The sequence below is a fragment of the Neovison vison genome, chromosome 5 (assembly GCF_020171115.1).
Source record: "Neovison vison isolate M4711 chromosome 5, ASM_NN_V1, whole genome shotgun sequence".
Taxonomy (NCBI): Eukaryota; Metazoa; Chordata; class Mammalia; order Carnivora; family Mustelidae; genus Neogale; species Neogale vison.
The window spans coordinates 105497410-105513312 of NC_058095.1; the positions used below are offsets into that span (position 1 = coordinate 105497410).

At 45.5% G+C, this 15903-nt stretch overlaps 1 protein-coding gene across 1 annotated transcript in view; it reads left to right on the plus strand.

Moving 5' to 3' along the window:
* The window catches only part of LOC122907061 (guanylate cyclase soluble subunit beta-2-like), a 59633-nt gene extending 52140 nt beyond the window's left edge, over nucleotides 1-7493 (plus strand). The window contains exon 16 of the mRNA XM_044249670.1: nucleotides 7268-7493. Within this exon, the coding sequence (XP_044105605.1) occupies nucleotides 7268-7413 (146 nt within the window). The 3' untranslated portion in view covers nucleotides 7414-7493. The remainder of the gene's footprint in view (nucleotides 1-7267) is intronic.
* The last annotated feature ends 8410 nt before the right edge of the window (nucleotides 7494-15903 follow it).

Genomic DNA, 15903 nt, shown 5'->3' on the forward strand with positions numbered 1-15903 from the left:
CTTCATGCTTGTTTGTCTCAGGCAGCCCATGTCCATGTGAGCAATGGGCCAGAAGAACTTCAGTTTCCCCTGGTGGTAGGCTGCTGTGTGAGGACCCCCAGGCTTCATAGAGGCTCCGCTATGTTACTCTGTGATCCTCCGGGCCCCAGCTGAGCAGCTTTCTGGTTGTTGCGTGTGATCCGCAGGCCTGTTAGTGAGGACCAACTCATACCCTGAGGGTCAGTGATAAACAGTGATAAACTGAGCCAGAGGCTTGGAAAGGAGGACAAAGCCAGCCGGGCCATTGAACCTCACTCAGGCTACCCAAACTCAGACCTACCAAATCAGAAATGGCTTTTCACAGCTTCCCCAGGGAATTTTGAGTTTCGTTTTACCATGGCACAGGCTTCTTCCTTATCTGTGATGATTGGCAGCAGACCTAGAATCTCACCTTGAAGGATTCATGTCACCTGTTCCTAGGGGCCTGCCTTGTCCTTGTGATTTAGATCTCAGTTCTCGTAGGTTTGGGGTTGCATCTCATGATGTCATGCTTAGCTCTGATGGAGGGGAGGGCTGTTAGACGGTCACCGCAGGAGCCCCCATTCTTACCTCCAGCCATGGGGTCATCCCACCTGGCCCCTCTGTGGGTCCCGTTATGGGACAGTGCTTCCATGAGTAGCCAAAATCTGTCAGGACCTCGAAGGTTAGGCTGCTGGCTCTTGCTGCTTCTGAGATCTGCCTGCTGTCCAACCTCTAAGCATTCGGGAGGACACTCTAGGCTCATTTCATCCATCACATTGGCCATCAGCCTCACAAATTTGCCAAATTTAGGATCCCTTTCCAGGGGCATACATTTCCCTCTTACTTGTTCCCAAATTTGGGAAGCAGACATCCCCTTGACTCCTGCTCCCCGTGAGGACGACCACTCCTGAAACATATATTCTGGCCTTAGAGCACAGGCGAGTGTCTGCAGAGGCGAGACACGAACCCCAGAGACCCCTCTCTGAGGGCCAGCTGTGATGTGATGCTCACCACTTGGCCCTCTTGCAAAGGGGGGGCTCACCGCATCTCTGCAGGAAGTGTCTGCCCTGGTGATAGGAAACCCTCCAGCAGGACCCAGGCCTGCAGGCTGCACCCAGGACCTCATTTGCACTTCAATACCATGCTTTTCTTTGACTCCACTATGGAATTGGGTGTTAGATGTGTCAGTGGGGTAGACTCCCCGGGGCAATTAACCCGGAGTATTGAGCCGGAGAGAAATCAGTGTGTGTTGACTCAGATATTTGAGCGACCACCTTTCAGTATTGCCTCAAAAATTGGCCTTCCAGCTGTCCCTGCTGGCAGGCTCTTCTGGCATCTCGTCAGAGCCCTGTTAATGTGTTTTTCAAATTTCAACTTGCTTCAACTTGTCTCCTAACTGATTCTCCTGACAATTAGAATAATGGGTTCCAGGCTGACCTGCGTGCAGCATTCAGGCACGTGGCCCAGGCTCCTCTCTGGAGGTGACCCCTTCCTATAAATCAGTCCAGGGAGGGTCCCCTTGCCGGGCTCATGGCAGGCTAGGTCGGTTTTGGAGGACTTCTTACACCCGCTCCTAATTGTTCCTCTGGAGCATGTTAGTAGTGGGAGTCTCTGTCGGAGTTCAGTGGTCTACCTGCTGTGGGCTTTGCCGAGTCCCTCAAATCCTAATGGGAAGAACTTCCCCAGCCCCAGCAAGCCCCCTGGTGAGTGAGTCTCGCCTGAGTTTGTGGCCACTTAATCGGCAGGTCCCTGTCCCTCGCTTTGCAGCCTTTTGACAATACAAGTGCCTTTCCCAGACATGTCCGGGGAGCTGGGGCCTGGCTGGTTGGGAGCCAGGCAGCAAAAGGAGGCTGGGCCTGTATTCCTGGCCCCCAGGCCTTTCAGCAGCAGGCCTTGCTAAGGCCTTCGTAAGCTTGGCTGTCAGATCTTCCCAACCTTTTCTACTAGGGGCTGACGAATGGCAGAGTTGTTTTGTTTGTTTTTGCTAGAGGACTGGTCTTCGTATTTATTTATTAATATGGAAATAGAGTTGATACACAATGCCACCTCAGCTTCAGGGGTACACCACAGTGATTGGACAAGTGTATACATTACACTGTGCTCATCCCTGTGTAGCCCGTCTGTCACCAGGCTGTATTATTACAGTACCATTGACGATAGTCCCTATGCTGTGCCTTTTATCCCCGAGGCACAGCTGTTTTTAACCTCAGTCTTTTTAGAAGTTGAGTTGTTAACCCACCAATGTTCTGTAGAAGGGAGATCCTGGGACGTATGAACCAACTCTGGGCAAATGAGGAGTTTACTAATGGAAGGACACTGTTAGCGGCAGAAAGGCCTTCTAAAGGCCCTTTGTTATTGGGCTTGATATCATCGACGGGGATAAGGCCTTGGGAGTCGGTCGGCATGGGAGGGCAATGGGTGGCAAGTTGTCAGACTCAGATGGCTGGGCCTCTCCCCAGAAGTGACTCAGAAGGCTCAGAGAGAGTCTGTCAACTCTGGTTTATTAGTTAACCATCTCCAAAGGGCATTTTGATGTGTTTCCAGGCTAGGGGACCACCATCATGACGGAATGAGAATTAGCTTGAAATCAGAATTCCTGGGCCCACGTCCACAGCTTGCTGCCCAGTAACCAACTGTGTCACTTTGGGCAAGTCCTCTTTGCTTCACTTTCTCAACCTGAAAGCAGAATGCCTGCTTTACCCAGTCTCTTTGAGGAATGTATGAGATTCTGTATATTATCTGGAAGCTGTGAAATGTGGAAGACATGACCCATGCGCCAACTGTTTTGTCAGTTAGGGACCCTAATATTGGGAATTCACTCGCTTAACAAATATGTGATGGCAGGAACAGGCAGATCAAGGGGATGGCCTCTGCTCTGATCTCTGGAGAATGCAGGGGCTTCTGGAAGCTGGAAATTTGGTTCCTCCAGATCATGGCCCCTTTTGCCCATGGATAGAAATAGGAGAAAAAGGGGAGGGTGATTCTAGAATGGCAGCCACTCTCACCAAACCTGGAGACCCCATTGCACCATTTGTATAACAAGGTTAAAATTTTCTCACTGGTGGAGTTTCCCCTCAAAAAGATCACTTCTAGAATTCGTGGCTCCTTTCTCTGTTCACACCTACAAACAGTATGGTGTGGTGAGCCTGACCTTCCGCCCAGAGCAAGTAGATTCATTGGAAAATAAATCCAGATGGAACCAAGTCAGAGGAGATAAATTATTTCTGCACACATGAAAACCATTCAGAGTAAAGGCCAGAAAGGGTGCAGGGTGAGAGGCACAGGTGGGAAGGGACCCCCGTTGGCAGGACCCATGTGGGAAGTATCCAAATGGGATGAAGTCTTGAGGATGACTGAGAAAACCCAACAGAGAGTCAGACTTAAGTTTCAAGATGAAGACGTCACCCCCATAATGGAAAATCAGTACTGAAACCAAGACTTGGTTTCCCACATCTTACTCTATCTAGGAGGTTAGATACAGATGAAGAATGCAGACCAGGAATTATTGCCATCACAAATGTAAGAATTCCTTCTTATAACCCCATGTCATACTCTTTATGAGTCATAGAGTCCTGTCTGTAATGACCAGCCAGTGACCCAAAGTACTCATGTATTTCCCAAGGCAGCAATCTTTCCCCAAACTGCTTTTTGTTCTCACCGCTGCACTAGGACATCCCCCAATTTCATATTTGACAACACCGCCTAAGCAATGGTTTTTTCCCAAACAGGGGAAGATTATTTCTACCACAACATAATTCATTTTTAATAGCTATTGAAGTGGGTTTCTGTGCTGCTTTTAATTCTTTCTTGGGCTGTGTTGGTTTGCTCAACTGAAGATTATTTGTTCATTTATATTATAGATGGAATACTGAATTATTATTACTATCGTAAAACCAAAAAGTGCAGATAAATCCAAAGAAGAAAGCAAAATCACCCATAATTCCATCACCTGGAGAGACTAATACCAAATTTTGGGGGCCTATCTGCCAAACTTATGTATGTGAGGGTCCCATGGTGCATGTGTGATTGGGATTGTCACACATACACTGTTTTGTAACTTGGGAGGTCATGAATTTCTTTCCTTTGAACATTTAAAAACATTTCAAAACAGAAGAAGGAAACTAAGAAGACACGACGTGCCCAATGTAGTACAGTTTTTTTCCCATGTGACTCATGCTGTTTGCTGCACATCTCAAGTCACATTTTGCATTGCACCAAGTGGAAACTCCAATTATTTTGCACTTCTGCAAATCTGTAATACATCTGGGATGTCTCTGATGTTCTGTGAGTCTTAAAGTTGCCTCTTCATTTTCCAAGAGAGACTAATCGAATTCAACCTGAGTTTTAGTGGTTAGATAGAAGATGTACACTGGAATTCTCAGTCAGAAAACTTAATTAATGATGGCACCACATTTTATAAGTATGCCCAATAATGAGCTTTAACTGTAGCAAGATGATGGTACTAATAGACTATCCTTGGGGGTTGTGAGCCATGGTCTTCTAAGAGTAAAAGATGATGAGTGAGAATTCATCTCCAGCAAACAAGGAAATTCTTCCACCATCTGGAGTGTGGAATTGATTGGGGTAAAATGTCAAATATATATATGTGTAGAAATTCCAGGAGAGTCTTGCAATTCCATACTGATCAAGTCTCGTTTGAATCATCAGGTGGCATTGGCTCAAATTGACAAGGTCATGTTTGGTCCTTTAGCTTTCAATAATGCTGTCGCTATTCTCCCAACACCAGGCTAGCTGGCCATTTTTTTCTCCTTATCCATCAGGGACTTTTTCCTCAAGGACAGAAAAGGGAAAGAAGAGAGTTTAATAAAAGTGCAAGGGAAACATGGGTAGAAATGGAAGAGAAAGAGGACCACAATTAAGACACAAGTGAGGAAGTTAAAAAAAAAAAAGAAAAAAAAAAAGGCCTGGTTAGAATAAAGAAAAGTATGCTGTGGGAACAAGAGACACAAAGGGGTGGGGGGTGGGGGCGAGTAAGTTGAAAACTTTTTGAGAAGAGAAATTAGGAGGAAGGAAAACGTGAGAAAGTGTTTAATAACAGGGAGGCTAAAGGGTCTGTGAGACATTCTTTCCTAGTGTTGAGTTTACTTCCAAAATTCTTTGTGAGAGGTAAAGCCAGAAAACAGATGAGTCGTCTTCACCACAAAGTAACTGTGGTGTTTTCTGGAAGCAGGGGCTTATCATACACAGAGCCTGCCTGTGGATAACTAAAGAAAAGTTTTCTTTTGTTGGAATCCCTTGTTTTAGTAACTCCAACCCCTTCTTGTTTGGTTTGTATTTTTATTTGGGTGACCCCCACTTTTTGTACAATTCCAAAGACACAAACCACATTTCGGCACTCACAATCTTGTGGAGATGTTCTCTTATAGGTTCTCATAACGACTCTAGGAGTTCAGTGGAAGGTAGATGTATGGTGCAGTAATCCTTTTACATCTGGAGAAACTGAGGCATGGAGGGACGTTAGATGGGGAGAGTTCAGTTGCCCCTTTTAGTGCTGATGGGCAGTGACAGAGCAGGGGCAGCCATGTCTTCTCAACAGAAATAGTTACATTTCTACCTGTAATCAACACTTTTCCCCTCTATTTGCCATGATACCACAATGAAACCGATCGCAAACTTTTCAAACACACTGTCCTCATCACTAATCTTGCATATTTCCATTCTGGAAAAATTGTGTTCCTTTGAAAATGGTAATAGTGCTTATTTTTCAAAGAAAAGCCATTATCACAATAAACTTTGATTCAAAGTGAAAGGGATAAATGGTTTGGGAACAATAAAACTCATAGAGAATTAACAAAAAACCAAAAGCACCCATATAATTAACAGTTTCCGGAGAGCATAAAATATTGCTAACCATGATTCAGTATTTTGCAATTCAGGGGGAGGAGGGGGAGGACATACTACAGAGCTCAAATGAACATGTACCCAGTGACATATCCACTGAAGGAACCCCCTTTGGCCATACTCCATAAAAATGCCACATTTTAGGGTCTTCTGAACCCTGATTCCTTGTCAGAGTAGCCCTAACATATGCACGAGTGGTGAACTCCATATGACTCATCACCCAGAGTTGGCCCAGTGAGCTGGTTCTAGGTGGCCCATGATCTCCCTCCTTGTGCGCTATAGGCTCCTTTCCCAAATTCTCAGCCCATCCTGGGGTAGAGAGACGGGAGAGAGTGGGGACAGGCCCAGAAGCCCCAATTTTTCTACATGTTCCTTAGGGACTAGTACCTTAGCAAATTATTTGTGCTGAAAACGAACCATAGCTTTTAGGATCTGAAAACAAGGTGAATCACTGATCCGGTTTCTAGAAGAAGTCTGAAGTGCTAAGGGCCCCTTCTGGTGAAAGACGTCATTCATTAATCTGGGAACATGAGGCTGAAGTGAGAAGTCCTCCTGATTTCTAGAGCACTTGAGCCACAAATCTATTATGTGAACCTCTCTGAACTCAAAAGTCTCTGGAACAATGATCAGTTTAAAAAAAAAAAAAAAAAGGAAAGAAAGAAAAAGAAGCGGGAATGATACATGACTTGAAAATCTTAGATGCTAACCTTTCCAAGTGAAACCACAGGGCAAGCAGGATGAAGTGGAGACAATCTTCCAACAGCCTTCTTCTTTCCTTTTTTTCTCTGAGTCCTGCTCCCTCCCTCCCTCCCTCCTTCCTTGTGTGGCTTGGTCCCTGAGATAGTTCTTTTCCAGTACCTTCACTCTGGGCTCCCTTCCAAACTTAGAAGACGAACCAGCATCTTGAGTTTGTACTCTGTGTTATCATTATGTTTATCACTTTCTGTAAATCATCTGCTTTGCTTATTACCACAACCTGGGGAGGCAGGTGTAATCATCATCTCCCCCCTTTTCAGATGAGGACAAATGAGGCCCAAAGGGGTTAAGTGTGAACCGTGGCCGGGCTGGTTTGTGACCCTTGGCCTGTGTGATTCTAATGCTCGGACCTCACAGACGGTCATAGGGCCAGCAAAGTCTGGAGGCTTGGGGCTGTTCTGTGAGTTATGTCCAAGTAGAGAGCTGGTCTGTGACCAAGATGACACAATGTGGGACAAAAGAAATACGATGCCAACGAGGCTGAGGTCTGTATGGACTTCTTCCAAAGATGATTTCCTGCTCCAAAGGTAGGAGAGGAAGCCCAGGGTGGCCACACTGTTTGCTGGGGTCTGGCTGGGACAGAAACCCCCTGACCACCGAGACCAGTCTGAAGCTTGACTGACTGGCTCACCTCATTGTCTCGTTTCAGCTTCTGAGGAACCGACCCCTGAAGGGAGTTCAGTGACAGGGCAGGATTCCGTGGAGGCCGCTGATAGACAACCGTCTTCAGAGCGGACACAGACACCTCACTTTCCTAACGATGCTCTACCATCTGCTTTCTGTGCTCTGTTGTGATGCAGGAAAAATGAACCCCCCCGCTTCACTTCTCCCTACTCGGTTTTACGGAGACAAAGAAAAGTAACTTCTTTTCATTTTTCAGCTCAAAACTTCTTAAGCTGCGTCTCTTCCTCATGGTCCCTTTGAGAATAAAAGTCTAGAAATGAAACACAATCCTGACAAGTTTGGAAAATGTGCTTTTACAATTCTCAGTTCAAAGCCAACCCCCCCCCACCCCCGACATTGAGACTGAGTCCTGTTTGTTCCCACAGATGATAAGTCCGGCTGTGGGGCCTCTTTTCTATTTTCTTCTACCAGGGGTGAATGGCTTTCATGCTCTCATCACTATGGTTCCACTGAATCTTCGCCTCTGAGCAAAAGCCCCAGTGGCCAACTTCAGAGGACATCCTGACCTCTGAGCGCCTCGTGTGCAATGTCTTGTTTTAAATGATGGTGGGAGGGCAGGGGGAAGAGGAGGTGGAGGAAAGAGCCCCAGACCCCGCAGTTTATAAATCACCCCGTAACACAGCCGGGATGTGAAAGGCACCCGGCCAGGGGTTGTGAAAGGAAATAATTTTCATTCCCAGCCCTGGGAATTATGTGAAGCAATAGAACAAAAGCAGCATTCCCCAGGGCTTTTCTGAGAGTAAGATGGAGGGGAAAATGTAAAAATCACAGGAAGGGCAGAGCTAGGAAAGATAGGGAAGCAAAGCAGAACACAGCCAGACGCCCAGCTTCCTCGGCCAGTTGCCTTCAGGACCCAGAAGGCTCCTCTAGGCGTCTCTCTGTGGGGATGGAAACACCTTCCGCCTCGAAGAGTTTTGGGATGTTCTCAGAGGCTTGGTGAGGGGAGTAGACGGGAAGTGGAGATGTGGGTATGGGCTATGCATCTGCATTTGGGGATGAACAGAAAATTGCTTCTATTTTACCTAGATAATAAACAAAAGCTGAAGGCACACGTGATGTTGTGATTCACCCTCACTAGGACCTTACTTGGCCCAAGAGGCATTAAGTGTTTTCAACCATTCCTAGGAAAGCATGGGCAGGACCTGACTGCCCCCAGCTAATCCCAGAGGCAGAAGGGGATAGGAAGGCAACAAGAGTTGAATTCCCTCCCCCAGGCTTCCGGGAGGCAACTGTGTCTTGTGTCTGGCAACAGGCAGGTGTGACCCATAGTTCGGCAAGGTTACAGCGAGTCAGGGTATGCTGAGTGCAAGGGGTAGAGTCCAGAGATGTGGGTTCTTGTCCTGACTCTACTGCTCAATATCTTGGTAACTCAGCCTCACCCACTATGAAATAGGCTTAGTGACAGCAGTCCTACCTACCTCCAAGGTTTTCTGGGTGAAGATTCAGTAAAATATTAGAGCACAAATAGGACCACGAGACTCACAGTAATGTCGCTACTAACAATTATTAACCATCAAACACATGCTAGGCCTCATATATGTTACACGTTACTTATGTTCCTGGCAACAATCCCATACTAAGTCAGCTCTTCCAGGCCCTACTCCACAGATGAAGAAACAAATTCAGGGAGATCCAGTAGCCCGAGACCACATGGCTGATGCTGGCCAAGTGCCTGAGCAAGATACATGCTGCCGATGTTGGGACACCAAAACATGCAGGACAGCCTGGAGGTATGGACCCTGGAGCCGGGTAGAGCCAGCTTTCAATCCTGGCCCTACCACTTACCAGCTGTGTGAGTTTGGGAATGTTGCTTAACGTCTCTGTGCCTCAGTGTCCCCATTGTAGAAAGGGAATAATTAGAGAACCTGCCTCGTAGGGATGTCAGATATATATATACACAAAGCATTTAGAAGAGTTATCCACACTTTGCAAGCCCTTTTCAAGTGCCGGGATTTTTTTTTTTTTTTTAATGCTCTTAGTAAGTGATTTCCCTGCTAGAGCAGGGACAAAGGAAAATGATCCAGCTCATGATTCTTGTTACCTCCCCTGTGTACTTCCCTTCAAAGTCCTTTAGCTCAGCTGTTAGCAAGAACGAACCCACCCAAGACCATGAACCCTGGTAGGTAGTAGCACTGTTGGAAAGAGGACCCAAACAGTTGTTTGGTAGAGTGGCAGCTTTTTGTTTTGTTTTTGGAAGAAGAGCAGGGGCCCGCAGCCTGGGCTCCCAGCCAGCAGCTTGCCTTGCTTCCTTGGCTCATAGAATATGCCACTTAACTGCCTAGTTATACCCAAGATGGCCAGAAATTGGGAAGCAGGTGCCCTTGCCCTGACTGAAAATGGAGCGGATTCTGTTCAGTGTTTATTATGACTGGAATCATTATTTCCAGCTCTAAATGAATGACCACATCCTGCACTGGGTATCCTGCTGGAGCCTACTGTTGACTCCAGAGTAAACACTGGCGGAGACCAACTTCAGGTGCCCAGGGAAACCCAGCCAGGCTGCAGACATGCTCTTCAAGCCCCTGGCACTCTCAAGAGAGCCTTCCTTCTTGGATGCGCTTCTCTGTGTGGGAGCCCTCGGGAGCCTACATGCCAAGCTGGGGGGTGTGAACATCCATGAGGAGGGCAGCTCAGCATGGGGGATGGCTGCACCCCTGCACACCACTGCAAGGGCTATGCTCCAACAACATCTGGTGGTCGGCCTGATGTCCACCCACCAAATATCTGGCTGTCACTCCAGAAACAGACTGTTGTTTATGGGCCACAAATGCTTTACTAGGCAGGGAAGGCACGATGAGTCCATGCTGAGCCCCCTCCAGGCTATAGGACCTTGGAGGAGAGGCAGCCCCCTACACACACACCTAGAGCCTGTTAGGTTCATTTCACGCGGCAACCCCATCTGGCTCAAGCCCCTCAGCTCCCTGCACTCCAGGCCATGGTCCAGGGCACAGCAGACTCAGACCCAGGCAGATGGCGGGTCCGGCTTCTGACCTGGTCTGGCTAGCCAAGCACTGTTACAGAATCACTGGCCTCCAGCCCACCAAGAGAGGTGCATACATTCATTAGTAAGAACCTGAAAACATCATCCACCTTCCTTCCCTAATGGAGAGCTGCTACAGCCAGTCCTGCCCCACCTCCCCACCCTTGTACACCAAGTCTCTGGAGATGAAGTTCATGGACGCAGGTGGAGGGGACACCCGTACGTCAGGATGTCCCTTCTGCTGTCCCTGTCCCCATCTACCTGGCTTTCTCTCGGGTCATCTGAGCCTGGTTTCTGAATGCGGGGGCCTGGCAGGGGCTGGGATCTCGCCCCTCCTCTAGGTACCACTGCTAATTCTTTACAGCGAGCCAGACTCCCCACCCCTTCTTTCTCACCCTGTCTTTTTTTCCAACTTTCCTTCAGCTGGAGCTGTGTGTGAGAGAAAGAAGGCGGATCATGTGCCTGGTGGAGGAATGAGATCATTTCTCTCCCCTCTTAGCAGGCTTGCTGTCTGCTAGTCGGGGTTACTGGAAGAAAGCGGGAAAGCTTGATTTCCACAGAGAGCCATCTGGCTCCACCAGACTCACGCTGATGCTAATCTGTGGGTTTCTTTTTCTTTATTCTTTTTTTTTTTTTTTTAATTTTTAAATTTTTTGTTCCTGGGCGTACTTCATCCGCAGCTGCACTCAGACCTGGTCCATCTGAAGGCAAGCGTGCATTCGGTGCCTGTGTTTTTTATATCATTACGCACGCCCTGTCCCCTTGTAGGTGTCAGGACACTATTGTTACCAATGGTGGGTCTATGTAGTTGTAATGTCAGCGCTGTACTTTCAAATGGAAATCAGGCAATTATGCTCCCCATGGAGAAATCTGACAGATGCAGAAGTTTTATACCACTGGCTGTGCTGTGGGGACAAAGGCGACCCGCGCTCCCAGGAGATGGGGAAATAAACAGAATATGCTTTAAGCGTGCAGAAAAATCTACGAACTGTGGGATGGGAGTTCATAGATCCTGTGGCTGTTTAACTTCCATACAGGATCATGATAGATCGATGAGCCGCTGAACCCATCCTTGTGAAGGCGGCATTAGCAACCCCGGATACAATGTGCATTCAGACACCGGCGGACGCTGCTCTGTGCGTCTGTTTCTCCATTTCCAAATGTACAGCTTCAGAGTGTTTGCGCTAGTTTTGCTTCCCTCTTACAGGGGGGCTCAGGTTGGCCTATAGAGAAGAGAAGCTGCTTGCAGCCCGAGGTCTGTGGGATGGAGACGCTTCCTGTCAACAATCAGTGTTAGACAGGCAGGTGCTCATGCTGGAAAATGTGGCAGTTACGTTATTGTGGCTGGAACTGGTCGTGTACTTGGCATGTGCCCAGCCCCAGCCAAGTGCTCTGGTTCTGTAAGCATGAGGTAGGTAACTGATTTTACGGGTGGGGAAAGAGGAACAGGGACGCCTGGATGGCTCAGTCAGTTAAGTGTCTGCCTTCGGCTCAGGTCATGATCTCGGGATCCTGGGATCGAGCTCCGCATCGGGTTCCCGGCTCTGCGGACAGCCTGCTTCTCCCTTTACCTCTCTCCCTTTCATGAATAGATAAATAAAATCTTTAAAAAAACGAAAGTAAGAGGGACAGAGCTAAGTGTAAGAACTGGGCTTTAGTTCTAGACCCCTCCCTACCCCCTGCCCCACCCCGCACAGCTCTGGTCTTGGCTCCAGCGGTTTGCCTGCAGCCTCAGTAATGGTTCAACCAAGAGTGGCGGGGGATGGGGGGTGGGGGGGGGGTGGGGGGGGATGGGGGGGTGGGTGCAGAGGCGCACTCGCTCATGTGCCCTTGACAAAGCCCGTGATGTCAGACACATATAGTTGGAGCGAACCAAATAGGAGAGACCTAAATAAAAGTTAAAACTTACTGTTTCCCAGTAGATATCCAGCAGTGGAAATGAATGATTCGTTTGAAGCCTGAAACATGCAGTAAGATTCATCACTCAATGTGTCTAAAAATGAGTTTAAATTCACATCTATTACCGAAAAGTGAAGTGTCCCCAGATCCTGGTCATCGCTTTCTTCTGTAGAGGAAGAAACAACTAGCAGCAGGCTTTGGTTCATGGCCTTGGACTTCAGGAGTCCCTGAATTTCCCTACTATGTGGCTGCCTTGGACTAACATAAAAGCTGATGACAAACATAATTGAGAGAAAAGGGAAGACATTTTATTTTTCTGAAAATGTATTTGTAAACTAAGCATATGACAAAATTAATAAAACAGCTGTATATAATAATTGCTGCTACTTTTCCAGATAAACAGGTGCCATTTTGAAAGTCCACAAAACACCACTGCAGGGAGAAAACATTAAGGGAACAAAACCACAGGTTTCAGGAGACAACATATTTACTAATTGGCTAGTGACTAATAAACAGCAGTCACACATATGGCACTCTCTGATTACCTTATCCCAGGGTGGAAAAACTAAGGGGATTCAAAACTTTTTAGACTGTTAGCTTTGTCTTAAGTTAGGAAAGAAATTAAATATCTGCTGATGGAAAAATTAGCTTTACTTTTTCCATCTCTATTGAGTACATTTGATTGAAAATACAAGAACAATAAGCTTGCATTGCAGAAATGAAAAGTATCGTTAAAGTAGTCTCATACATAAAAACCCTAATCCAAAAGGGTTGAAGACACTAGTGACAAGCATAAGAGACTGAAGCCATAAATCACTCAAGAACAAGTCACTTAGGAGCCCCAAAAAGCAGAAGGAGCCTTACCCCATGGGTGGTTCGATGAGCCAAGCTGAGTAACCCCCAACTCCAGCCTGGCCTTGTGTCATAGAGATCAACAAGCACTAAGGACCCAAAGGAGAAAAATAGGAGCAAAGAAAATGGGAAACCCATTTAAAAATTGGGAATTAAAAATTTTGAAAATCCAAAAGAGCTAAAGCAGAGGTTAATTAGCCTCAAAATAAATGTCATAGCTACGACAGTATTCAATTTGTTAGTGTCCAAGATCAGTTATTAGCATTATCTTTCCATAAAGAACTTGGCTTAATGTCTTGATCATAAGTTCTTTATATATCAGAAAGTATTTTTAATTAAAAATTGACACAAAAAATAAATCAGTTCACACAGAAATCTCTAAAAAATTTTCAGATTCAACCGTTTGCTATACAAAGTTATTTTTTTTTAAAAAAACCTCTGATTGAAGAGGAGTTTGTTTCTCTTTAACACATTTATTTGAAAATATTATTGTAATCTTGTGATTGTGACATTTTCAAAGTGAGTATGATTGGCAAAATCAGAATTGATTTTGACCCAACTCTTCCAAAAACTAAAGTATGTGTGTGTGTGTGTTTGAATATGAACCTGGCTCTCAGGTAACATGTATTGTAAATGTATTATAACTCTGTATGTGATTTTGTGTGCATATCACCACAGTACTTAGCATCTTAAGAAAAGTGGAACCTGGTTGCTATCCAAAGAGGGTCCAGTAGAAATGTGACAGTGCAGAAAAGCTTTCCACCAACCAATCTAGCAAAAATGTATCAAATTTCTTTATATGTGATTATGGACAATATGCACTTTGAAAAACCATGCCATTTATTAGAAGAGGAAATACATGAGACAGTGAGCAGAGCATATTAAAAAAAAAACACATGTGGGATTTTTCAGATTACACCTTTCACACCCTCGAGAAAAATCTTTTCAGAGGGAGTCCCAATTACTCAGTGACTTATGAGTCACAGATCTCAGCTGGACTGAGTTGAAGGAATGATTGAAGGCCATTGGTTTAGATCAAAATGGTAATGGTAGTCATCTTTGGAAGCTAGAATTATGGGTGACTTCATTTTTCTTAATCATTAGTTTCTGAGTTTTCCAAGTAATAATGTGAAGAATTCACAGCATGATGCTTAAATGAGTGGGCACTGGAGCCAAGCCATGAGATTTGGAGTCTGGCTTTAAGGCTCATTGGCTTATCCAAAGCAATTTCCACCTTTGGGCTCCCCGTTTCATCTCTGAAGAACGGAAACCATCATAGGGCCTATTTCAAAAGTTGTTAGGATGACTAGTGAGATAATGCTTGCAGAACACCTAGTATCTTCCACATGTAACTAACTGTGCAATAAATGTTAACTATTTAAGAAAAATCCTTTCCCAGTCCACGTCAGTACAGTTTCTTACAGAAAGAGAAAAAGTGGAAACCCTAAGTCTCATTTATGAAGTCAGTATAATTTCCATATACCATCTCCCCTGATCCCTGGTGTACATGGGCCCCCTTCTGTTCCTTCTCTTCTACAGTTCCCTGGGTTTTTCATTCATACATTCATTGCAACCTAATGCTAGTTTGTTTGTTTATGTGTTCCGGAAGGAGCTGCCATGGTCGATTTCAAGCTACCAGTGGTTTAACAAATGGCTTGGAAAACTCCTGAATATTTAACAATTAGCATACCACTGGCTAATCTTCTATTTTGACAATTTTGACATATTGAAAATTGCATTTGAAATGGCACTTTGGGTTTGACAATGAGAAAAAATAACCCCCTTCTCTATACTCTCAGACCATTACAAATAGAACAATTAATTTGTAGGCAGTATTAGTGGGGGCCATTGGCTATAACTAAACAGATGACCAAATGGACTATTTTCTGAGTTGATTTTTATTATTGTGATGGTGAAATGAAGATTTCTTGGTAACCAATGGGACTGTCAAAATAGAGCTCATCGCATGGATCCCCAAACAGCTCCAGCACCCTGAGGAAATGAGCAGGGTTGAGAAACTTTGCATTTCTTTAAGATTTCCAAGTATTTTGTTTTCCACATTGAATTTTCCAAATTCAAAAGTCAAAGTAACATAAAAGGTCACATATTAAGATTTTTTTTCCTATCTCTGAATCTATCCACCTATTGCTCTCATTATAGATAAGCATTTTTAACTGATTTCTTGTTAATTTTTTTTATGAAAATAGCCACAAAACACACATGGGTGTTTTTATTCCCCACACCTACCGACTTTACACAAAAGATGTTATCTACATTGTTCTACACTTTGTTTTTTCACTTAACAACAGAACCTGACATTTTTCCACATCAGTATATAGAGAACATCCTGACTCTTCTTTACAGCTGCATGTTTTCATTAGGTGACACATTAAAGACAGCCCGATTTTCCTTGTTCCTCTTCCCCATCGAGAGGTAGATTCTACTTCTCTCTCCTTGAATATGTGTTGGTCTTAAATGATTTGTTCAATTGCAGAAAACAGTGCAAGTGAGCCTGTATGTGGAGGTTAGGCATGAAGAGGCCTGTTGCCTCTACCTTCTGACACTCCCCTAGGAGAAAGATGCTAGGGGAGAAACTGGACTCCCCTGAGACCATCATGCTGTGCGGAAGCCAAGCTAGCCACATGGAGAAACCATGTGTGGAGAGGTGTTTGGTCAGTCCCTGGCTATTTTAGCCACGCCAGCCTGTGTGCCAGACGTGGCAGTGAAGATCCTGGAGGCCTCCCATGATCTCAGCCCGGCCAACATCTGACTCTAACCCCATGAGAAAGCCCAGCTGAGTCCAGCCAACCCACAGAACACTGAGCGAAAATGAAGCATTTTTGTTCTAATCACTATATTTTGAGGTCCTT